The sequence below is a fragment of the Anolis carolinensis genome, chromosome 1, assembly GCF_035594765.1.
Source record: "Anolis carolinensis isolate JA03-04 chromosome 1, rAnoCar3.1.pri, whole genome shotgun sequence".
In the NCBI taxonomy this organism is placed as follows: domain Eukaryota; kingdom Metazoa; phylum Chordata; class Lepidosauria; order Squamata; family Dactyloidae; genus Anolis; species Anolis carolinensis.
The window spans coordinates 164,297,077-164,322,035 of NC_085841.1; the positions used below are offsets into that span (position 1 = coordinate 164,297,077).

General features: G+C 44.0%; 1 protein-coding gene across 2 annotated transcripts; it reads left to right on the forward strand.

Annotated features, from left to right (window-relative positions):
* The first annotated feature begins 2,644 nt into the window (after positions 1-2,644).
* Positions 2,645-24,959, forward strand: tlx3 (T cell leukemia homeobox 3). Of its 2 annotated transcripts, XM_008115269.2 has the most exons (4): positions 2,645-3,475; positions 10,235-10,279; positions 12,809-13,052; positions 23,191-24,959. In XM_008115269.2, exons 1-4 carry the CDS (start codon positions 3,007-3,009, stop codon positions 23,399-23,401), a joined length of 969 nt encoding a protein of 322 aa, XP_008113476.2. In that variant the 5' UTR covers positions 2,645-3,006; the 3' UTR covers positions 23,402-24,959. The 2 variants fall into 2 exon arrangements, with proteins under 2 accessions (XP_008113476.2, XP_003215331.2); XM_003215283.3 differs by lacking the exon at positions 10,235-10,279 and having other exon boundaries at positions 2,660-3,475.

Genomic DNA, 24,959 nt, shown 5'->3' on the forward strand with positions numbered 1-24,959 from the left:
TAAACCCCACTTGCCTAGTTTCCAACACATCTGACAACTTCTGAGGATGCCTGCCCTAGATAAGAGTGAAACTTCAGGAGAGAATGCTTCTGGAACATGGCCACACAGCCCGGAAAACTCACAGCAATCCAATATTTCGAATGTATCTTTTTATTTTTAAAAAATAAAGACAAAAATAACCCACACACAATGCAGACAGTGTCCTCCTGGCATCTCCCTTTTATTTTCTAATCCGTCTATTCAACTGGAAGTTAAGAAGACGGTAAGGAAGAAGGCAGAGGGTGCCTCTACTACCCTGTAGAATTAATGCCATTCGGCGCCACTTGGACGGCCCTGATTCACCCGGAGAGTTTTACAAGGCCTCCCTCCCTTCCTTCCGCCTTCTCGGCCTCCCCAAACTACAGAGCCCAGGGTTCCGTCGCCTCCAGACAGGGCAGTGAAAGTGCTGTCACACGGCATTGATTCTACGAAAACGCGAAGCCGGTCCTCCCCTTCACAGACGCATTTTGGGGGAAGATATTTACAAAAACAGTGGCTTCACACGGAAAAGGGACTGTTCCAAGGAGTCGGGGGTGGGAACGGCCCCAGTTTTACCTCATTTTGCGATCAATGGGACTGAGGAAACGATCCCATTGAGCTCAAATTAACCTGTCTTCGAGGGAAAGAGGTGCTTTCGGGTGATGGGACCAGTTTGGGAGTGGAGCTGTGTCTCCAAAGGGGGGGGGGGGATCTCTTTGTGTCGGGTTCCCAAGAGAAGGAGAGAGAATGGAGTCCCGCTTTCCTCCCTCCCTCCCTCCCTCCCTCCCTTCCTTCCTTCCTTCCTTCCTTCCTTCCTCCCTTCGTTCGTTCGTTCTTCAGCATCATCTTTTTCTTCATTCTTCTCTTTGTCTTCATCATCCTTTTCTTCTTTCTCCTCTTCTTCCTATATTTTCTTCGCCTCCTTCTTTTCATCCTCCCCCTCTTCATCGTTTTTTATTCATCATTCTCCTCTTTTTCTTCTTTCTCTGCGTTTTCTTCTTCATCCTCGTCCTCCTACTCTTCTTCTTCCTATTCTTTTTCTTTTCCTCATCTTCTTCTGCCTCTTCTCCTTCATCCTCCTCCTCTTTTTCTTCTTCTTTGATCTTTTTCATCATCCTTCTCTTAGTCTTCATCATCACCCTCTTCTTCCTCCCCTCCCCCTCCTCCTCTTCTTCATCATCTTTTTCTTCACCATCCTCCTAGTCTTCTTCTTCCTATTCTTTTTCACCTCCTCTTCTTCATCACTCTTTTCTTCTTCCTCTTCTTCCTCTTCTTCTTTTCCTTCTCCTCCCCCTCCCTCTTCTTCATCCTCCTCTTACTTTTCATCACTATCCTCTTAGTCTTCTTCCCCCCCCCACTTCCTCTTCTTATCCTTTTCTTTTTCTTTTTCTTCTTCTTCATCCTCTTCACCATCATCCTCTTCATCCTCCTCTTCTTCTCCTTCTTCTTCCTCTTCTTTCTTCTTCATCCTTTTCTTCTTCATCCTCCTCCTCCGTCTACTCTTCTTCTTTCTATTTTTTCTTCTCTTCTACTTCTTCATCCTTTTCTCCCTCTTCGTATTATTTTTCTTCAGCCTCCTCTTCTCCTTAGAATCATAGAATAGTAGAGTTGGAAGAGACCTCATGGGCCATCCAGTCCAATCCCCCTGCCAAGAAGCAGGAAAATCGCATTCAAAGCACCCCCAACAGATGGCCATCCAGCCTCTGCTTAAAAGCCTCCAAAGAAGGAGCCTCCATTACACTCCGCAGCAGAGAGTTCCACTTCTGAACAGCTCTCTTTCACAGTGAGGAAGTTCTTCCTGATGTTCAGGTGGATTCTCCTTTCCTGTAGTTTAAAGCTATTGTTCCGTGTCCTAGTCTGCAGGGCAGCAGAAAACAAACTTGCTCCCTCCTCCCTATGACTTCCCCTCACATATTTGTACTTGGCTATCATGTCTCCTCTCAGCCTTCTCTTTTGCAGGCTAAACATGCCCAGCTCTTTAAGCCGCTCCTCATAGGGCTTGTTCTCCAGACCCTTGATAATTTTAGCCACCCTTCTCTGAACACCTTCCAGCTTTTCAACATCTCTCTTCAATTGCAGTGCCCAGCATTGGACACAGTGTGATTCCAGGTGTGGTCTGACCAAGACAGAATAGAGGGGGAGCATGACTTCCCTGGATCTAGATCAGGCATGAGCAAACTTGGGCCCTCCAGGTGTTTTGGACTTCAACTCCCACAATTCCTAAAAGCCTACCGGCTGTTAGGAATTGTGGGAGTTGAAGTCCAAAACATCTGGAGGGCCCAAGTTTGCCCATGCCTGATCTAGACATTAGACTCCCATTGGCTTTTTAAGCTGCGGCATGACATTGTTGACTCATGTTTAACTTGCCCAGGAGGACTCCATGATCTTTTTCTGGTGCCAGGCGTCCCTCATTCTGTATCTTTGCATTTCGTTTTTTCTGCCTAAGTGGAGTATCTTGCGTTTGTCCCTGTTGCCATTGTCCCTTCTTCTTCTTCCTCTTCGTTTTCTTTTCCTCTTCCCCTTCCTCCTCCTGCTCCTCCTGGCCCAGGTGGGCTCCTTCCCGCCCTCTCCCCGCCCCAGTGATGTCACCGCGGCGCCCCGCTCCCTTTGAAGGCGGCCCAGCTCGCGGAAGCCTCCAGCCAATGGGAGGCGAGGGGCTTGCTCGGGGTGGCCAATGGCAGCCGCCGGAGCGGAACCCGGAGCCCCAAATGCCCGGGCTGTGCTTCAAGAGAGAGGGGGGAAAAAGATGACACAGAACCTGTCGGGCCGGAGAAGCAGTCTTGGCAAAGTTTCAGTGACGGAGCGGGACCTTCCCCAGGATCGAGGGTGAACAGAACAGAGAGAAAGAAAGGGGTTGGCTGCTTTCCTTCCTTCCTTGCATCCTTTTTCTCTCTCCCCCCCCCCCACCCCCACCTCAAAGAGGGGGCTCGCGTGCTTCCTCTCTCGCGCGCGCGGGGTGGTGGGGGGTCGCGTGCGACTCCGCCGAGGATGGAGCCGCCGCCGCCGCCGCCGGCGCGCGCCCAGACCCCGCACGCGCCGCTCCCTCAACCGCCGCCGCACGAGCCCATCAGCTTCGGCATTGACCAGATCCTCAACAGCCCCGACCAGGAGGCGCGAGGGGCCGACGCCAGCTACTTGGGGAGCCCCAACGGAGGAGGAGGAGGGGGAGCAGCAGGAGCAGGAGCGGCGGCAGCATCCGGGGGAGGCCGATCCGGGGCGCCCTACCCGTCCTTCGCCGGCCTGGGCGGCCCCTTCGAGGACGCGGGATCTTACAGTGTCAACCTGAGCCTGGCGCCCTCCGGCGTGATCCGGGTGCCGGCCCACCGGCCCATCCCCGGCGCCGTGCCCCCGCCCATCGCCTCCGCCATCCCCGCCATGCCCGCCGTGCCCGGCCTGGGAGGACTCAACTTCCCCTGGATGGAGAGCTCCCGGCGCTTCGTCAAGGACCGCTTCACCGGTGAGGAGGAGCAGGAGGAGGAAGAGAGAGGGGAAAGGGAAGGGCAAGGGAGCTTTCACCCTGCAAGAAAAGTGTGTGGAAAGGCGTGTCCTTGACTCTTTGGAAATAATAATAATAATAATAATAATAATAATAATAATAATAATAATAACAATAATAATAATAATAATGCCCAGTCCCATCATCATCACACTGGGAATAAGAAATCAGATTCTACCCAAGGATCTATCAAAGTAACATCTGGGGACCCACAGGTTGAGGACCCACAGGTTGAGATAGGTAGATAGATAGATAGATAGATAGATAGATAGATAGATAGATAGATAGATAGATAGATAGATAGATAGATGACTGGTTTTTCCTAGTGTTCTGATGGGGCTGTAATGATGCCCAATCCCATCATTACCATTCTAGGAATAAGAAATCATAGTCTACCCAAGGGTCTATCAATGTCTTGAGGGAGGGAAAGGGGGATCTCCTTTCACCCTGGGAGGAGTGTCTTCTTGAAAAGAAGAATCAGAATGATCATAATAAATATGTCAGTCCCATCATCATACTAGGAATAATAATAGTAATAATAATAATAATTTTATTATTATTACTATTATGGTTTTGAAAGGGTCAAGTACACGCCTGTCGGCATACTTTTCTTATTTCCTTCCCAATCTGCAGAGCCTTGGATAGGATATTGTCAGTGGTTCTCAGCCTGTGGGTCCCCATAAATCTCAGCCAGTTTAACAGCTGTTAGGATTTCTGGGAGTTGGAGGCCAAAACATCTGGGGACCCACAGGTTGAGGACCCACAGGTTGAGATAGATAGATAGATAGATAGATAGATAGATAGATAGATAGATAGATAGATAGATAGATAGATAGATAGATAGATAGAGGACTGGTTTTCCTAGTGTTCTGATGGGGCTGTAATGATGCCCAATCCCATCATCACCACTCTAGGAATAAAAAATCATATTCTACCCAAGGGTCTATCAATGTCTTGAGGGAGGGAAAGGAAGATCTTCTTTCACTCTGGGAGGAGTGTCTTCTTGGGCTCTCTTGGAAAGAAGAATCAGGATGATCATGATAAAAAAAAATGCCAGTATCATCGCACTAGGACAAACCAGTCCTTTATCTGCCTATTCCTGTCCTATCCAAGGCTCTTCGTATTGGGAAGGAAATAAAAAAGTATCCATGACTCTGTCAAAATCATCATCATAATAGTAATGATGATGGTTATAATTATGATGATGGTAAACATGCCAGTCCCATCATCACACTAGGAAAAATAAGTCCTCTATCTATTCCTGTCCTATCCAAGGCTCTGCCTATTAGGAAGGAAATAAGAAAGGTATGCTGGCAGGCGTGTCCTTGACTCTGTCAAAATCATCATCATAATAGTAATGATGATGATGATTATGATGATTATGATGATGATAATGGTAAACATGCCAGTCCCATTATCACGCTAGGAAAAGCAAGTAATCTCTCTATCTCTATCCTATCCGAGGCTCTGCAAATTGGGAAGGAAAAAGGAAAGGTATGCTGACAGGCGTGTCCATGACTCTGTCATAATAATAATAATAATAATAATAATAATAATAATAATAATAATAATAATAATAATAATAATGCCAGCCCCATCATCACACTAGGAAAAAACAAGTCTCCTATATGAGTTGCTGAGAGTTTTCCGGGCTGTATGGCCATGTTCCAGAAGCATTCTCTCCTGATTTTTCGCCCACATCTATGGCAGGCATCCTTACGGTTCGTGAGGTCTGTTGGAAACTAGTCGAGTGGGGTTTATATATCTGTGGAAGGTCCAGGGTGGGAGAAAGAACTCTTGTCTGTTTGAGGCAAAGTGTGAATGTTGTAATTGGCCACCTTGATTAGCATTAGCCTTGCAGCTTCAAAGTCTGGCTTCTTCCTGCCTGGGGAAATCCTTTTTTGGGAGGTGTCGGCTGGCCTTGATATTTTCCCATCTGAAATTCCCCTGTTATCTGTTTCTATCCTATCCAAGGTGCTGCGTATTGGGAAGGAAATAAGAAAGTATGCTGACAGGCGAGTCATTGACTTCAAAAATCATAGTAATAAAAGTAGTAGTAATAATAATAATAATAATGCCGCGTCCCATCATCACACTAGGAATAAGAAATCATATTCTACCCAAGGATCTGTCAATGAATTGAGAGAGGGGAAGGGCTATCTTCTTTCGCCCTGTTGGAAAAGTATGCTGACTGGTGGTGTCTTTGGCTCTAATAATAATAATAATAATAATAATAATAATAATAATAATAATAATAATAATAATGCCCAGTCCCATCATCATCACACTAGGAAAAATGTCTCTCTCATATATATATGAGATAGAGACTTACTTTTCCTTTTGTGATGATGATGGGACGCAGCATTATTATTATTTAAAAATAATAATAGTAATGTGTGTATGTACACATACATGTGTATACACACACACACACACACACACACACACACACACACGCTATCCAAGGCTCTGCATATTGGGAAGTAAACCAGGGTCTCCTTTCACCCTGCAAGAAAAGTGTGTTGAAAGGCGTGTCCTTGACTCTTTGAAAAGAATAATAATAATGCCCAGTCCCATCATCATCACACTGGGAATAATAAATCCTATTCTACCCAAGGCTCTATCAGTGTACTGAGGAAGGGAAGGGGGGAGGTCTCCTTTCACCCTGTTGAAAAAGTATGGTGACTGGTGTGTCTTTGATAATGATAATAATTATTATTATAATGCCCAGTTCCAGCATCATCACGCTAGGAAAACTAAGTTATTGAGATCTATCCATCCATCCAAGGCTCTGCGTATTGGGAACGAAAAACGAGACCTCCATTCACCCTGTAAGGAAAGTATGTTCACAGGTGTGTCTTTGACTCCCTGCAAATAATAATAGCAACAACAATAATAAGATTCTGGCAGAAACCAGTGCAGGTGGGCCCGGTGGTGATGGGCACATTGGGTGCCGTGCCAAAAGATCTCAGCCGGCATTTGGAAACAATAGACATTGACAAAATTATGATCTGCCAACTGCAAAAGGCCACCGTATTGGGATCTGCGCACATCATCGAAAATTCATCACTCAGTCCTAGACACTTGGGAAGTGTTCGACTTGTGATTTTGTGAAACGAAATCCAGCATATCTATCTTGTTTGCTGTGTCATACAATAAAATCATAATAACAATAATAATAATAATGCCCAGTCCCATCACCATCTCACTAGAAAAAATAAGTTATCGAGATCTATCTATCTCCATCTATTCAAGGCTCTGCGTCTTGGGAAAGAAAAGGGAACCTTTTCTCACTCTGTAAGGAAAGTATGTTCACAGGTGTGTCCTTGACTCTCTGCAAATAACAACAACAACAACAACAACAACAACAACAACAACAACAACAATATAATGCCCAGACCCACCATCAACACACTAGGAAAAATAGAACATCTAATATATATGCTATTCAATTTGTATGCTATCAATATGTATGCTACCCAAGGCTCTGTGTATTGGGAAGGAAAAGAGGGACTTCTTTCACCCTGCAAGAAAAATATGTTGAAAGGCATTTCCTTGACTCTTTGAAAATAATAACAATAACAATAACAATAATAATAATAATAATAATAATAATAATAATAATAATAATGTCCAGTCCCATTATCACACTAGAGATAATGAATTATATTCTACCCAAGGCTCTATCAATATATTGAGGAAGAGAAAGGGGGATCTCCTTTCACCCTGTTGGAAAAGTATGCTCACTGGTGTGTCTTTGGCTCTTTGATAATAACAATAACAATAATAATGCCCAGTTCATAATCATCAGTACGAAAAATAAGTCAGATATATATCTCCCATCAAAGGCTTTGCGTATTGGGAAGGAAAAACGGGACTCCTTTAACTCTGTAAGTAAAGTATCTTCACAGGCGTGTCCTTGACTCTTTAAAATAATAATAATAATAATGCCTAGTCTCATCATCTTCACCCTAGGAATAATAAATAATATTCTATCTAATGTTCTGTCTATATATAGAGGGTGGAAAAAAGGGTTCTCTTTTTACTTTATTATATAGTATGTTCACAGGTGTCTTTGGTTCTAATAATAATAATAATAATAATAATAATAATAATAATAATAATAATAATAATATATCCAGTCCCATCATCACACTAGGAAAAATAAATAGGTAGGTAGAGAGAGATTACCCAAGGCTCTGCCTATTGGGAAGTCAAAGTAGATCTTAACAGGCGGTTCCTTGACTCTTTGAAAATAAGAATAATTTATATACGTATTTATTTGTTTACTATTTTTATATCCCGCCTTTCTCAACCCCTGGGGGGACTCAATAATAATAATAATAATAATAATAATAATAATAATAATAATAATAATAATAATAATGATGATGATGCCAGTTCCATCATCCTCACTAGGAATAATAAATCATATTCTATCCAGGGTGTCTCCCTTCACGCTGTAAGAAAATTATGTTCATAGGTGTGTCCTTGGCTCTTTGAAAAGAATAATAATGCTCGTCCCATCATCACACTAACAATAATAAATCGTATTCTACCCAAGGCTCTGTCTATGTATTAAGGGAGGAAGAAGGAGGTCTCCTTTCAACCTGTAAGAAAGGTATGTTCACAGATGTGTCTTTGGCTCTAATAATAATAATAATAATAATAATAATAATAATAATAATAATAATAGTGTCCAATGTGTGATTCAAAACAACAGCCAGCAGAGTGTCTGCTGTGGACTCATCTTGTTGTGTTTCAAATAATAATAATAATAATAATAATAATAATAATAATAATAATAATAATAATGCCCAGTTCCATCATCACACTAAAGAACCTCTGATCCTATCCAAGTCTCTGTATTGGGAAGGAAGAGGGGATCTCCTTTCACCCTGTAAGAAAAGTACGCTGGCAGACGTGTCCTTGACTCTTTTACAACAAAAACAACAACAACAACAACAACAACAACAACAACAATGCCAGTCCCACTATCATCCCTAGGAATAATAAATTGTATTCTACCCAAGGCTCTATCTATGTATTAAGATCGAAAGAAGGGGGGGGATCTGCTTTAATCCTATAAAAAAGTATGTTCACAGGTGTGTATTTGGCTTTATAACCACTAGGAATAATAAATAATATTCTATCTATGTATTGAGCGAGGAGAAAAAAGGGTGTCTCCTTTCACCTTGTCAGAAAAGTATGTTCACAGGCATGTCTTTCGCTCTCTTAAAAATAAAAATAATGCCAAATCCCATCATCACACTAGGAAAAATAAATAATTAGGGTGGGTGGGGAGAACTAATATCTTATCCAAGGAGACACACTTGGCAACATACTCTTGGGAAACAAAACACTAATGACCAGTCTCATCATGATACTAGGAAAATAAATCATATTCTACCCAAGGATCTGTGTATTAGGAAAGGAAAAGTATGATGGCGGGTGTGTCTTTGGCTCTGTTTAAAACAATACCCAAATCCCATGATAACACTAGGAACAATGAATCGTTAAAACAAAGTCTTAGCCAATGATCTATATATTGGGGAAGGAAAAGGGGGTATCTTTCTCTTTTAAAAGAGAGGTTGGTGGAAATGCGGCTTGTGCCCTGTTAAAAAGGATTTTAAAAGCTGTCTCTTTAAAAAGAATAATGCTCAGTCTCAGTATCACCACTCTAGGAAAAATAAATCATGTTCTATCCAAAGCTCTGTTTTTGTGGGCCTCTTTCTCCCTGTCTCTTTCTAAAGAAAGGTTGGCTGAAGTTCCCCTTTCACCCTCTTAAAAAGGTACCTTTTTCTCTCTCTCACTTTAAAAAATAATTATTACACCGGGGTTGCTGTAGGTTATGCTCCAAAAGCATTCTCTCCTGAGGTTTAGCCCACATCTATGGCAGGCATCCTTAGGGGTTGTGAGATATCTGTGGAAGGTCTAGAGTGGGAGAAAGAACTCTTTTCTGTGAGGCAAGTGTGAATGTTGCAATTGGCCACCTTGAGTAGCATTGAATAACAGAAAAGCCATTGAAATCCACAAACATGTGGACAATTTCAACAAAAAGGAGGAAACCATGAAAATGAACACAATCTGGTTATCAATATTTAAAAACTCTAAAAACAGTAAATAAAGAACGCCACGCAGAAAACAGGGGAATTCCAGCCAGGAAACAATCAAGGCCAGCTAACACCTTCCAACAAAGGATTCCCCCAGGCAGGGTGCAGCCAGGCTTTGAGGCTGCAAGGCCATTCAATGCTAATCAAGCTGACCAATTGCAACAATCACACTTACCTCCAAAAGACAAGAGTTATTTTTCCCATTCTGGACCTTCCACAGATATATAAACCCTACTTGCCTAGTTTCTAGCAGACCTCACAAGGATGCCTGCCATACATGTGGGTGAAACGCCGGAGATAATGCTTCTGGAACATGGCCATACAGACTGGAAAACTCACAGTAACCCATTGATTCTGGCCACGAAAGCCTTCGACAACACAATAATAATGTGTTTCCACATTACGCTAGGAAAGCACTCGAACACTCTTTCCCCACTTTGTCAAAAAGTATTCTGACCGATATTTATGCCTTAAAAAAGTAAATAACAATGCCCGGTCCTATTATCACGTTAAGGAAAATTCATAATTATATATATGTGTGTGTGTGTGTTGCCCAAGATTGTGTACTGGGAAAGGAAAAGGGGTCTTTCTTTCTCTCTCTTTGTAGACTTGGAAATCCCCTTCGCCCCTTGTGAAGCAAGTGTTCTGGCAGGTGTGTCTTTGCCTCTCTTTTCCATAATAGTAATAACAACAGCAATAATAATTCTCGGTTCCATGACCACATTAATTAGTTTAAATAACATATCATACCAAAGGCTCTATATATTGAAGGGAAGGATATTTCAATTTGTTTGGGGTTTTTTTTGAAATGGAAGAAAATGAATGTGCCATCAATTTGGCATTCCCCACTTGCTTCATAAATAAATCGTACCAACCTGTAGTTTCCCTTTGAGGCTAGATCTACACTGTCATATACAATCCAGATTATTTGCTTTGAACTGGATTATTTGGCAGTGTAGACTCACATAATCCGGTTCAGATCAGATAATCTGGATTATCTGGCAGTGTAGATCTAGCCTGAGTAGACCTCTAGGAAAGAGGACAAAAGAAACGTGAGTTCTGGATTATATTATTATTGGGTTGCTGTGAGTTTTCCAGGTGGTATGGCCATGTCCCAGAAGCATTCTCTCCTGCCTCTCACATCTATGGCAGGCATCCTCAGAGGTTGTGAGGTTTGTTGGCAACTAGGCAAGTGGGGCTTCTATATCTGTGGAAGGTCCGGGGTGGGAGAAAGAACTTTTGTCTGTTGGAGGCAACTGTGAATGTTGCAACTGGCCACGTTAGTTGCATTAGCAACCACTTGCCTAGTTTCCAACAGACCTCCCAACCTCTGAGGATGCCTGCCATACATGTGGACGAAACGTCAGGAGATAATGCTTCTGGGACGTGGTCATACAGCCCGAAAAACTCGTAGCAACCCAGTGATTCCGACCATGAAAGCCTCCGACAAGATATATTTTTAATTATTATTAATAATCATCATCACATATTTCTCTCTTGATCCAGACCTAAAGAGGTTTCATATTGTCACAATCGCCCTCCTCAATGCGATTATTATTGGCTTTAAAAAAAAAACAAAAAACTAAACACTATCACAAATACTCAACCCCAATATTTTCATTATTCTAAATTCCTCGGGAGGCTTTTAGTTTGGTTTCAATGGTACATTAGTACTTGAGTTGAGGAAGGCGGATAAATAGTAGCAAGTGAAAGGGAGGACTAAAGGCACACCCGAAATGATGATGGGAATCCTTTCGAATCGAAAGCGGGTTAGATGAAGGACCGGGAAAGGGTGGGCGGATGGGGAAAAAACCAGCATCATTAGATTGTTATTTTTTAATTGCTAGTTAAGCAACACTTTCAAAAATATTGGAAAAGATTCCCCTGGAAGGTGTCGAATCCTGGTGAAAACAAAGCCGCTGTAGACATTCCCGCAAATTGCAAGGCTCTCAACACTTGAAAAAGCAAACTGCGGGGAAATGTACCCCGATGGGAGCAACCCCTTCTGTCTTTCTTCCAGGCCCGTTTGGTTTGCTCTCGTTGCAGCCAGACGAGGCTACTTGTTTGGAAAGAAGGGATCCCGGGATAGACCCTCCCCTGAGTCCCCTCCCTTTCTACATTTGTACCGAATTGATCCGGAAGAACGTCGGGTTTGTCCGTCCTTAGGATGTTTCGAGGTGCCGAAACCCCAGGGCAGGAAGGGCCTGCTTTTGCGAGCTTTTTGTGCGGGTTTGTGGCCTGGATGCCGCAGTCCCGGAGGCATTTAATGGTCAGTGGAAACGGGGCCCGTAACCAGCGGCACAACACGGTTTGAAAGCGTATGAAATAGTCAGTGTAGAGGGGCCCAAAGAGAGCAGGTGGGCCTCCGGGTATTTCGGCCCTCAAAGGGTTGACCAGCGTGTCAAGGCCGCTTCTTGAGCATCTCTCATACTGACAGTCCTTTCTCTTTTCCTCCCTTCCTCCCTTTCTTTCTTCCTCTCTTCCTTCTATTCTCTTTCCCCCTCTCCTCCCTCTCTCTCTCTCTCTCTCTCTCTCTCTCTCTCTCTCTCTCTTTCTCCCTTCCTTCCTTCCTTTTCTTCTCTCTCTTTCTTCCTTTCATTCTTCTCTCTTTTTCTTTCCTTTCTCTATCTCTTTCTCTCCTTCCTTCTTCCTTTCTCTTTTCTTTCTCTTCCTTCCTTTTTCTCTTCCTTACTATATCTCTCTTTCTCTTCTTTCCTCCCTCTCTTCTTTCTGTTCTTTCTCTCTCCCTTCCTTCCCTTCCTCCTTCCTTTCTCTTTTCTTTCCCTTCCTTCCTTCCTTCCTTCCTTCCTATTTTTCACTTTCTCTTTCTCCTCTTCCCTCTCCCTTTCTTCGTTTCTCTCTCACTCTTTCTGTCTCTTCCTTTCTCTCTCTCTCTCTCTCTCTCTCTTTCTTTCCTTCTTTCTCTCGCTCTCTCTCACTTTCTCTTTTCGTTCTTTCCCTTCATTTCTCTCTTCTTTCTTTCCTTTTTCTTTCCTTTCTCTCTCTCTTCTTTGTTCTTTCTTTCCTTTTTTCTCTCTTTCTCTTCCTTCCTTCCCCCTCTCTCTGTCTCCCTTCCCTTCCTCTTTCTTACCCTCTCTTCTTCCTGTTCTTTTTCTTTCTCCCTTCCTCTATCTCGTTCTTCCCTTGCTTCTTTCTCTTCTTCCATCGCTTGCATCCTCAGCGGCGGCGGCCTTGACGCCTTTCACGGTGACGCGCCGGATCGGGCACCCTTACCAGAACCGGACCCCTCCGAAGCGGAAGAAGCCGCGCACCTCCTTCTCGCGGGTCCAGATCTGCGAGCTCGAGAAGCGCTTCCACCGCCAGAAGTACCTGGCCTCCGCCGAGAGGGCCGCGCTCGCCAAGTCCCTCAAGATGACCGACGCCCAGGTCAAGACCTGGTTCCAGAACCGCAGGACCAAGTGGCGGTGAGTGACGGCCAAACAGGCGCCCAGGGCAGCAGGGAAGCGGGGCAGAAGGGGCGCGCGGAACCCCCCCCCCCCCGCCTTCCTCCTTTGGCTTTGGAACTCTGCACATGCTCAGAGGAGGAAGGGGGGGGTTCCGTCTCCAGGGGAAATTATTATCCATCTTTTCCACCCCTCCTTGTGGAAGCCAAGGCTCGGGCTCTCTCTCTCTCGCTTGCGGAGAAAGAGAGATCTAGGGACCTTTTTCGCTCCCACCCTCGGCCAGAGCTTGGGAAACGTCTGTGGAGGCCGAGGTGTATTTCCCAGAGCCCCCCATTTAGCATCACCACGGTCATATAATAAAATAACTTGGGGCGGGGGAGGAGGAGAGAAAAGTAACCTTTTCAAGCTCTGTCCTGCGGACTGGGTAAGAAAGCAAAGTGAAAGGCAGGCTGCCTCATCACACCAGAGCATGGATCCACTTTAAATCCGGTTTCTGCCTCCTGCAGAATTCTGGGGTTTGTAGTTGGGTGAGGCCCAAGATCTGTCTGGCTGAGCTGTTTAAAAGCCCCTCCCTAAAGTGGATTTAAAGCGGATTTAAAGTGGATCCAAGCTCTAGCGCCTTGCACTGTTTCACACGAATACAAACCTGTATCGCTTTGTTTGCATTGCTATGTATCTACAGTAGAGTCTCACTTATCCAACATAACCGGGCCAGCAGAATGTTGGATAAGCGAATATGTTGGATAATAAGGAGGGATTAAGGAAAAGCCTGTTAAACATCAAATTAGGTTATGATTTTATAAATTAAGCACCAAAACATCATGTTTAACAACAAATTTGACAGAAAAAGTAGTTCAATACGCAGTAATGTTATGTTGTAATTACTGTATTTACGAATTTAGCACCAACATATCACGATGTATTGAAAACATTGACTACAAAAATGCGTTGGATAATCCAGAATGTTGGATAAGCGAGTGTTGGATAAGTGAGACTCTACTGTATTTATTTGATTTACTTTGGAAAAGAGAAAAGAGGCTGGTTGAATGACCCGATTGCAGAGAAATAATAATAATAATAATAATAATAATAATAATAATAATAATAATACATCACATAGTCCTAAGAGTCTCCATGGCGCAATGGGTTAAACCCTTGTGCCGGCAGGACTACTGACCGAAGGTCTGTGGTTCGAATTTGGGGAGCGGAGGAGCTCCCATCTGTCAGTTCTAGCTTCTCATGCGGGGACATGAGAGAAGCCTCCCATAGGATGGTAAAACATCAGACATCCCGCCCGTCCCCTGGGTAAGGTCCTTGCAGACGGCCAATTCTCTCACACCAGAAGCGACTTGCAGTTTCCCAAGTTGCTTCTGATACGTGTGATCCAATACAAAAGCCAACACAGCGATCTTGTTTGTTGTGTACTAATCTTGTTGTGTATCAAATAACAACAACAACAACAACAACAACAACACGCGCCTCTCTTTTTGGTTCCGCTGAGGACAAGTTAATGCTGGATCTACACTGCCCTATATTCTAGGCTTCATTTACAATGCCATATAAAATTCAGATTCTCTGCTTTGAACTGGATTATATGGCAGTATAGACTATGGCCCCTTCTGCACTGTCATATAATACAGATTATTAAATCAGATAATCCACATGAACTGCTTCGAACTGGATTATATGAATCTACATTGCCATATAATCCAGAGCAGAACATTTGGGTTATATATGGTGTAGAAGGGTTCTCATATAATCCAGGTCAAAGAAGATAACGTGGATTTGTTGTCGAAGGCTTTCAGCTCACTAGATTGCTGTCAGTTTTCCGGACTGTCTGGCCATGTTCCAGAAGCATTCTCTCCTGACGTTTCGCCCACATCTATGGCAGGCATCCTTAGAGGCTGTGAAGTATATTGGAAACTAGGCAAGTGGGGTTTATTTATCTGTGGAAGGTCCAGGGTGGGAGAAAGAAATCTTGTCTGTTGGAGGCAAGTGTGAATGTTGCAATTCGTCACCTTGATTAGCATTGAATGGCCTTGCAGATTCAAACCTGGCTGCTTCCTGCCTGAGGGAATCCTCTGTTGGGAGGTGTTAGCAGATAATGCGGATTATCTGATTTGATTATTTGGATTATATCGCAGTGTAGAAGGGGCCTAAATCCCCACAGAACACCCTTTGATTGCCGAAAAGTGTGAATTATTCTCATGTATTCCTTTCCCAGTGAGCCTGCATTCCCCAAGGCACCAAATCCTGGCTCATCCTGGAAGCTAAGCAGGGTCAGCCCTGGTTAGTACTTGGTGGAAAAGGGATTGTTAACGGAATGTGTTTCTAAGGCTGGATCTATACTGCCCTATATCTCAACATTTTATCCCAGATTATCTGGCAGTGTAGACTCATATAATCCGGTTCAAATCAGATAATCTGGGATTAGATCCTGGGATATAAGGACAGTGTAGATCCAGCCTTATTCTTCGGTGGATGGAAAAAGAACAGGGTGGTAGAGGAGGAATGGAGTAAAGCCAATGCAATGCTATCAACAGTGTCACTGTTCTGATGATGATGATCGTCACCACTTCAATAATAATAATATGAAAATAAAAATAAATAATAAAATGATTGATAAAATAGTATTTAAATTGTTTAATGTACATAAAATAATAATATACAATTTGTTGAATTATAATAAAATACTATTATTATTAAATAGTCCATTGTGTAATATACTTTAAACACTTAATAAAATAATAATGTATAATTTCATAGAATCATAGAATCGTAGAGTTGGAAGAGACCTCATGGGCCATCCAGTCCAACCCCCTGCAAGAAGCAGGAAAATCTCATTCAAAGCAGCCCCGACAGATGACCATCAAGCCTCCAAAGAAGGAGCCTCCACCATTTGTTGAATACACATTTAAATTCGATGGTTAATAAAATAGTATTTGAATTGTTTAATATACACTAAACGTTAATAAATAAGAATATATAATTTGTTGAATGTAAATTTAACATAAATTAAATGGTTAATAAAATAGCAATATTTAAATGATTCAATATAAATGAAATGATTAATAAAATAACCATATTTACATTGTTTTCATATAAATTGCATGATTAGTAAAATGATAATGTTTAAATGATTTCATATACATTACATTATTGGTGATATAACAGCAACAACGTCAAAGACCTCATAACCTCTGAGGATGCCTGTTGTAGATGTGGGCGATTCGTCAGGAGAGAATGCTTCTGGGACATGGCCCTACAGCCCGGAAAACTCACAGCAACCCAATGTCATAGCCTTTTAGGCTGCAATCCTTCATTTAATTGTTTGAGATGAACAATAACATTAAATTATATTTAATATTCAAGCGGCTTAATGTGAATAATACAATTAAAGAATTATTATTATTATTATTATTATTATTATTTCAAAGCATTTGGGGCTGCAACCCTAGACTTTCCATGCCTTGAGTGACGTCCATGGCATCCTTGGCTCGAAGGTTATGGGGAAGGAGGGCCAAGAGCTTTGATTTCGGTCGGAGTTTTGGTTTATCCGTCTCAAGAGGGACAGATAGGAATTCCCAGCCTTCGAGTCTGCAGCATCCTCTTCAAACCCCTCTGGCCAACGAGTTTTCCTACTTTGGCCAGTGGCCACTGAACTTAAAGATCTTTAAGTTCAGAAGCAAAGGCTACTGACGGGGAGGCATTCCCCCTTCAGAGGAAAACAGCAATAACAATAACAACAATATTATAATGTATGATATTTCTCCCCCATGACAGACCTCGTTTCTTCTTCTTAGGGTTGACCATTTCCTTATTTGTTGCACTTTACCTGCTCTCTCAGTTCGATATATCCACACCCCATCCCAAGCTGCTCTCTCATTGACTGTAGCACTTCAGTCTATTACCTCATCCCCAGTGTTTACAAAATCCACTTGGTACACTTTGCCCAGTTCCAAATCGTGTTTTACTACGGTCACCTTTTTAATTTTATTATGTTAATGTGTATGTTTTATATTTCTTTTTTGATGTGTTTTATTTTGTTTATTGTAATCATCCAGGCTTGGCCCCATGTAAGCCGCCCGAGTCCCTTAGGGGAGATGGTGGCGGGGTACAAAAATGAAGTTGTTGTTGTTGTTGTTGTTGTTGTTATTATTATTATTATTATTATTATTATTATTATGGCCATGTTCTAGAAGCATTCTCTCCTGACGTTTCGCCCACATCTATGGCAGATACGCTCAGAGGTTGTGAGGTCTGTTGTAGAAACTAGGCAAGTGGGGTTTATGTATCTATAGAATGACCAGAGTGGGAGAAAAAACTCTTGCCTGTTGGAGGCGAGTGGGAGTGTTGCAACTGGCCACCTTGATTGGCATGAGCAACCACTTGCCTAGTTTCCAACAGACCAAACTCATTGCCCCGCGGATTGAAAACATACTTTCTTTCTTTCTTTCTTTCTTTCTTTCTTTCTTTCTTTCTTTCTTTCTTTCTTTCTTTCTTTCTTTCTTTCTTTCTTTCTTTCTTTCTTTCTTTCTTTCTTTCTTTCTTTCTTTCTTTCTTTCTCTCTCTCTCTCTTCTTTCCTTCTTTCTTTCTTTCTTTCTTTCTTTCTTTCCTCCTTCCTTTCTCCTCTCTTTCTCTCTCTCTTCCTCTCCTTCCTTCCTTCCCTTCCTTCCTTCTCTCTCTCTCTCCCTCTTCCTCCCTCCCTCCCCCTCCTTCCTTCCCAGACTCTCTCTCTTCCTCTCCTTCCTTCCTTCCCTTCCTTCCTTCTCTCTCTCTCTCCCTCTTCCTCCCTCCCTCCCCCTCCTTCCTTCCCAGACTCTCTCTCTTCCTCTCCTTCCTTCCTTCCCTTCCTTCCTTCTCTCTCTCTCTCCCTCTTCCTCCCTCCCTCCCCCTCCTTCCTTCCCAGACTCTCTCTCTTCCTCTCCTTCCTTCCTTCCTTCCTTCCTTCCTTCCTTCCTTCCTTCCTTCCTTCCTTCCTTCCTTCCTTCCTTCCTTCCTTCCTTCCTTCCTTCCTTCCTTCTCTCTTTCTTTCTCTCTTTTCCTCTTCCTCCTTCCTTCCGTTTCTTCCTCTCTCCCTCCCTCCTTCCCTGCTTCCTTCTCTCCCCCTTTCTCTCCCTCCTTCCTTCATTCTCTCTTTCTCTCTCTCTTCCTCTTCCTCCTTCCTTCCTTTTCTTCCCTCCCTCCCTCCCTCCCTTCCTTCTTTCCTTCCCTCAAACGCCTTAAATCATGCTGCGGTTTACATTTGTGACGCGCCTCAGTCCTCGTACAAACCCTGCGTTGCCAAGCAGTCTTCAAACTGTATTAAATGGTCAGTGTAGACGTATTCACGATTACCCATACTGCACCGATGGCATCAGAAGCCCCCAAATGTCCAGCATAGAAGGAATTTACGATGCCGGTGGGGTGTTTGGAAATAACAGTCTCGAAAGGTAAAGGAGCAAAGAAACCAAGGAATGTGCACAAAGGGAACAAAAGCTGTCAGTCAGAGCCACTTCTACCGTGTCCTGCTCGAAATTTGGGGACTGATGGCCCTTCCACACAGCCCTATATTCCAGAATATCAAGGCAGAGAATCCCACCATATCTTGCTTTGAACTGGGTTATTTGAGTCCACAGTAGAATCATAGAATCATAGAATAGTAGAGTGGGAAGAGACCTCATGGGCCATCCAGTCCAACCCCCTGCCAAGAAGCAGGAAATCGCATTCAAAGCACCCCCGACAGATGGCCATCCAGCCTCAGATAATGTGGGATTTTCTGCCTTGATATTCTGGGATATAGGGCTGTGTGAAAGGGCCCTGGGGCCCTTCAATCCGGCACATACAATTCGCCACTGGGTTTGATTCAAATCGCCTTGAAAGCAGCGCAATCCGGACGAACAGCCTCAAAGGATTTCCCGCCCAATCAGGCGCAATCTGATTTGCTTTGTAAACAACTTAACCGGTTTGTGGATAGCGGCCCCCGCTTTTCTCTTGAAGCTGCCCAAATGATCCGAGGCCCCACCTACACTGACTATTTAATGCAGAGTCAAAGCGGTATGGAAAGAAACGGTTTCTCTGTTGCCCACTGGATACTAGTGATGATGCAAAACCACAAGAGCCCCGATTAGAATTCTATCGCGAGTTTTGTCCAAAGCTCCTTCCCCACAGCCCTATATTCCAGAATACCAAGGCAGAAAATCCCACCATATCTGCTTTGAACTGGGTTATCTGAGTCCACACTGCCATGTATTCCAGTTCAAAGCAGAAAATGTGAAATTTTATTCAGCTGTGTGGAAGGGGCCCTAGTTTTGAAACGGCACTGAATTGTCAGATGAGAAATCCACCATTAAAGGGAGCAGTGTGTTATCGAAGGCTGTATGGCCATATTTCAGAAACATGCTCTCCTGACGTTTCGCCCACATCTGTGGCAGGCATCCTCGGAGGTTGTGAGGTGTGTTGGAAACTAGGCAAGTGGTTGCTCATGCTAACCAAGGTGGCCAGTTGCAACACTCACACTTGCCTCCAACAGACAAGACTCCCTTCTCCCACCTTGGACATGGAAACCATGAAAATGAACAAAATCTGGTTAGCAGAATTAAAAAACTCTAAAATCAGAACAGTAAATAAAGAACAACATTCAGAAAACAGGGGAATTCCAGAGAGGAAACAATCGCGGCCAGCGAATATCTCCCAACAAAGGATTCTCCGGGCAGGAAGCAGCCAGGTTTTGAAGCTGAAAGGCCATTCAATGCTAATCAGTTGAAACATTCAGACTTGCCTCCAACAGACAAGAGTTCTTTCTCCCACCCCGAACATTTCACAGATATACAAACCCCAGTTGCCCAGTTTCCAGCAGACCTCACAACCTCTGAGGATGCCTGCCATCGATGCAGGCGAAACGTCAGGAAAGAATGCTTCTGGAGCATGGCCATACACCCCGGAAAACTCACAGCAAACCTGAGCTGGCAATGTTTGTTAGGGTGGTGATTGCGCTTGGATGCATAAACCTAGTTGTTGTTGTTTTTATTGTTATTGTTGTTCCAAGGAGGAAGAAGAGAAAAGAGGCTCCTCAATGTCAGGACAGCCTTTCTTCTTCTTGGAAGAGAGGAGGGAGCCGAGGGACGCCTCAATGTGCAAACAGCCCAGGGCGACGGGGTTTTATTTTTATTTGTGTGGTTCCAGACAGAGAAGCCTCTCCTTTGAGTCCCAGCTGATCCCCACCCAGCCGCCTGGACCCCTCCTCAGGCCCACAAAAGCCCCCTTTCTTTGCCAAAGACAGGGAGGGAACTGGTGATAAAGGGGAACGTCTCATCCTTCAGGCGATGGGAGGAGGATCTACCCAGAGCTCTTTTCTAAGGATTGAAAGGAAGCAATGGCCTTCTCCTTCCCCACCCCCTTTGATACCTAGTTATCAGGAGCTCTCTAGCCCAGCTCTCTCCAAAAGTGGGTCCCAAGGCTTGCTGGCCAAATGGTCAAAGGCTGACAGTGAAAGGCACTGCAGAATATCTCAACCAGAGAAGTCAGCCAGAGCAGAGTACTTTATGAACCAACCAGGACACAGCATATTATTTGAGAACACAGAACGGCTGGACCACTTGAACAACCACCATGCCAAAGAGAAGCCATTGAAATCCACAAGCATGTGGATAATTTCAACAAAAAGGAGGAAACCATTAAAATGAACAAAATCTGGCTATCAGTATTAAAAAACCCCCCACTAAAATCAGGACAGTAAACAAAAAGCATCCCTCAGAAATCAGGGGAATTCCAGATTGGAAACAATCAGGGCCAGCTAACACCTCCCAACAAAGGATTCCCCCAGGCAGGACGTAGCCAGGCTTTGAAGCTGCAAGGCCCTTCAGGGCTAATCAAGGTGGTCAATTGCAACATTCACACTTGCCTCCAATAGACAAGAGTTCTTTATCCCACCCTGGACTCTCTACAGATATATAAACCTCACTTGCCTAGTTTCCAACAGACCTCACAACCTCTGAGAATTCCTGCCATAGATATGGGTGAAACGTCAGGAGAGAATGCTTCTCAAACATGGCTATACAACCTGGAAAACTCACAGTAACCCGGTGAGAATATACTTTAATTTCAAACTAAACCTCATGGTCCCTCAGACTGTCCCCCCCCCCCACTAAACATGAAGGAATTCCCATGCATACTGAACATCTCTTATTTATAGTGCAAAACACCAAAAATCAATACTGCACATTTGATCCATTTAAACCAACATAAACTTACCAGTATTTCAGTGAGAAGCCTGGACCTGCTTTTTGCTGGTGAGAGAGTCAAGTTAATTAGGATTGCTGTTGTTGTGTGCCTTCATCTCCTTTCAGATTCAGGGCAACCCTCAGACCAAACTTTTGAGCAGGGTCAGGGAAGGACCATTACTCATTTATTTTTATTTCCTTTATTTTGGTCTTGCCTTTCTTCTGATAACAGAGATTCAAGGAATAGGAATGAATTGAGCTGGAGGAGAAGAGCCCCTTTCCCTTTGGATGCCCACACTACATTCCACTCGGGCTAGAGCTACACTGCCACAAAATGCAGTTTATACTGCAGCCTATGGCCAGTGTAACCCCATATAATGCAGTTCAGTCAAACTGCATGATATGGATTTATCCTTGCCAAGTTGTGTAGTTCAAACTGCAGTGTTGATCCAGCCTCTGATTTTATTTTAATGGCCATAATACAGGCATGGGCAAACTTCTGCCCTCCAGGTGTTTAGGACTTCCACAATTCCTAACAACTGGTAGGATGTTAGGAACTGGGGGGATTGAAGTCCAAAACACCTGGAGGGCCGAAGTTTGCCCATACCTGTCATAACTTTACCCTGTGGGATCCTGGGATTCATAGTTTAATGCCAGTCCATTAACTACGAACCCTGAGGTCCCTGGTCTTACCATGAGGGTCACCATCTTGTCAATGACTGAGGCCAAGGCTGTTTGTGTGCTGGGAGAAGTATGTAGTGGTAATTCTTTGAAACTCTATGGCCCACCCTGTCAAGGGGCCAGAGTTGCATTCATGGATGATTCCTATTGTGTATATCTATATCTATATCTCTCACACAGTTTCATATTGGGTTCATCCTTATTGAAACACCCTGTATTTTGATAAATGGTTGAACAGAGCAAGAACTATCTATCTATCTATTGGAATGGTTCCTGTGTTTTTAGCTTGTTAATGTTTTTGTGTTTTTTTCAGGGAGCTTTACTCCCTCAAAGTGAGCTTCTCTCCTGAAACAGAGGCCCCATCTACACTGCCATATAAAATCCAGGTTATCTGCTTTGAACTGGATTATTTGGCAGTGTGGAATCATATAATCCAGTTCAAAGTAGATAATCTGGGTTACCTGATTTGATAATCTGGATTATATGGCAGTGTAGAAGGGGCCAGAGAAGGCCTGTATCTGACAGTGTCATGGGTGCAGCTGCATTGCGGAATTAATGCAGTTTAACTGTTCTGGTTCAATGCTATGGAATCCTGAGAGTGGTAGCTTGACAAGGTCTTTTGCTTTCTCTGCCAAAGAGGGCTGGGACCTCACTAAAGGACACCTCCTAGGATTCCATAGCATTGAGCCATGGCAGTTGAAGTGGCATTAAACTGCACCTATATTTATTTATTTAGCATGTCAGAAGTGACTTGAGGCTACAGTTATAATGTATTTTAACGAAACACAGACAAAGTTAAAACTTGACATTATACTAGATTTCCTTTGACCAGAATCTGACCACTTGGAGTACCTCTGGTGTCGCTGTGAGAAGGCCCTCCATTGTATGTGGCAGGGCTCAGGCTGCATTGTAGTAAGTGGTCTGTGGTTTGCTCTTCTACCCACTCGTATGTTGTGTGTAGCCCCATTTCTTACTATTGGCTCTGCATCTCGTGGCTCCAGACCCAAGTCTGTTCAGCACCTTCCAAGTCACTCAGTCTTCTGTGTGCCCAGAAGGGAGTCTGTCATCTGGTGTCCGCCATGGATTGAGATTCCAGGTTTTAGCCTGCCACTTTTGGACTCTTGCTTGCTGAGGTGTTCCTGCGAGTATTTCTGTAGATCTTAGAAAACTGTTTCTTGATTTAAGGCATTGGCATGTACTGCGTCCATGCTATGGCACCAATGTGGTCCAAAGGGGCTCAGTGACTGACTGGGGTGTCTTTTTGTCCTGTTTCCAGGCGACAGACGGCAGAAGAGCGAGAGGCCGAGCGGCAGCAGGCCAGCCGCCTGATGCTGCAACTGCAGCATGATGCCTTCCAGAAGTCTCTCAGCGACTCCATCCAGCCAGACCCACTCTGCCTCCACAACTCCTCGCTCTTTGCCCTCCAGAACCTGCAGCCCTGGGAAGAGGAGGCTGGAAAGATCCCACCCGTCACCTCCTTGGTCTGAGGAAGAGGCCAAGGACCAGAGAGAGAGACAGAGAGACAGCAGGCCCTCCTCCCCTCCTCTCCCTGCATGACCCCAAGGCCTGGGTAAGAGGAGAAGGGACCACCCCACTGCCGCTTGCGAGGGATCCAGGAGGAAAGGGATCATGCCAGCCTCCAGTGCCGGATTTCCATTGTGCTTAGGTGTGCTTAAGCACAGAGCCCTGTTGGCCAGGGGAGGCTATCTTCCGGCCAAAGATGGATTTTATTTATGTGGTGTAATTCTAAATTTGAAGGCTTTCGATTTCAGTGATCGATAGTCTATGGGAGTACTTCACAAAGCAGGAAGTGTAGGCCTACCAGGCCTACCTTCTTCAGGACTCAAGGAAGGAAGGGTCCTCATAATTTAACTAACACAGGGCCTATTTGGTCCTCAATCTGGCACTGCCACCCATTTGCCAGGCACAGCCTTCCTTCCCTCCCTCTACCATGGACTGCCATGTTGGCTTCAGCTGGTCACCTTCCCTGCTTTGGCACAAACTTTTCTCACTGTTGGGGAAGCGGAAAAAAGTCTCTCTCCAAAGGCCTTGCCCCCATGTCACTGCATCCTCTTTGGGCTGGAGGCTGGTTGGCAAAACCAAGCACAAACCTCAGCATTGGGCAGACTCTGGGAAAAGGAAAAAAGGCAGGGAAGCTCCGCAACCCTTTACCTGGTCCCTCTGGCAGGGCTTGGTCCTCTTTTCCCTATGGCATGTGTAAGTGCCACCCTTGGTGTGGGGTGGATGTTTTCTTTGGGGTGACCTGGCCCCCTCACACAGAGACTTCTGCCCTCAAAGGGAAGGGGAAGAAAAGGAAACGGGGGTCTCTTTTTGGTTGGGTTGAGCCTTCTTTTCTTTTTTGATGTGAATAATGTATTTAATGCACCAAGATGCCCAGCACTGTTAATAGGGAGAAAGAAGACCTTGGTTATATATAGAATATATATATTATATATGTGGAAAGCTGAACAAATATTTAAAGTCAGTTGGGAATGGGATGGGGAAGCACAATGAATGGGGAGGGGTGAGGTTTCCCACCTAGGGCCCTTACCTGGGCTGTTCCATCATCTAACCTCTCCTCCCTCCCGGAAAATCATTTAGCAGAGGCAAAGACATTTATTATCCGGAGCCCAAAAGCCCTCTGCTTCCAGCTATTTCTCTCCCTAAGGCAACGCACCCAGTAATTTATTGCCTCCCTCTTCTCCTGAAGGAGGGCTTGTTTTTCAAGCGAAGTCAAGCCGCCATATTTATTTTATTTATCTTATTTATTTATTTATTGTGGGGTTTGGCCTCAGTTTCTCCTTGTGGCAGGAAAGGAACATAATCACAGAGGGTGCTATTGTGGAAGAGGTTGAAAAAAAAGAGAAAAAAAAACACAGAGAGAAAGATGATCAAGAAAAACAGCCCCTCCCCACGCAGAGTAGAGAAAGCGCCTTATGTTTCATAATCAAAGAAAAAAATATACTGAGGAAGAGTTGGAAGTTGATCCATGTATCATAGTTTGTACTTGCTCAAAGGTGTAAATAAATGTTTTCTTTAAAAATG

Excerpts from the sequence above, each read along its gene's own strand:
- tlx3 (XM_008115269.2), top strand. The coding sequence starts at position 3,007 with ATGGAGCCGCCGCCGCCGCCGCCGGCGCGCGCCCAGACCCCGCACGCG. Across the intron at positions 3,476-10,234 it reads CGTCAAGGACCGCTTCACCG|ACTTGGAAATCCCCTTCGCC; the intron begins GTGAGGAGGAGC and ends CTCTCTTTGTAG. Across the intron at positions 13,053-23,190 it reads AACCGCAGGACCAAGTGGCG|GCGACAGACGGCAGAAGAGC; the intron begins GTGAGTGACGGC and ends TCCTGTTTCCAG.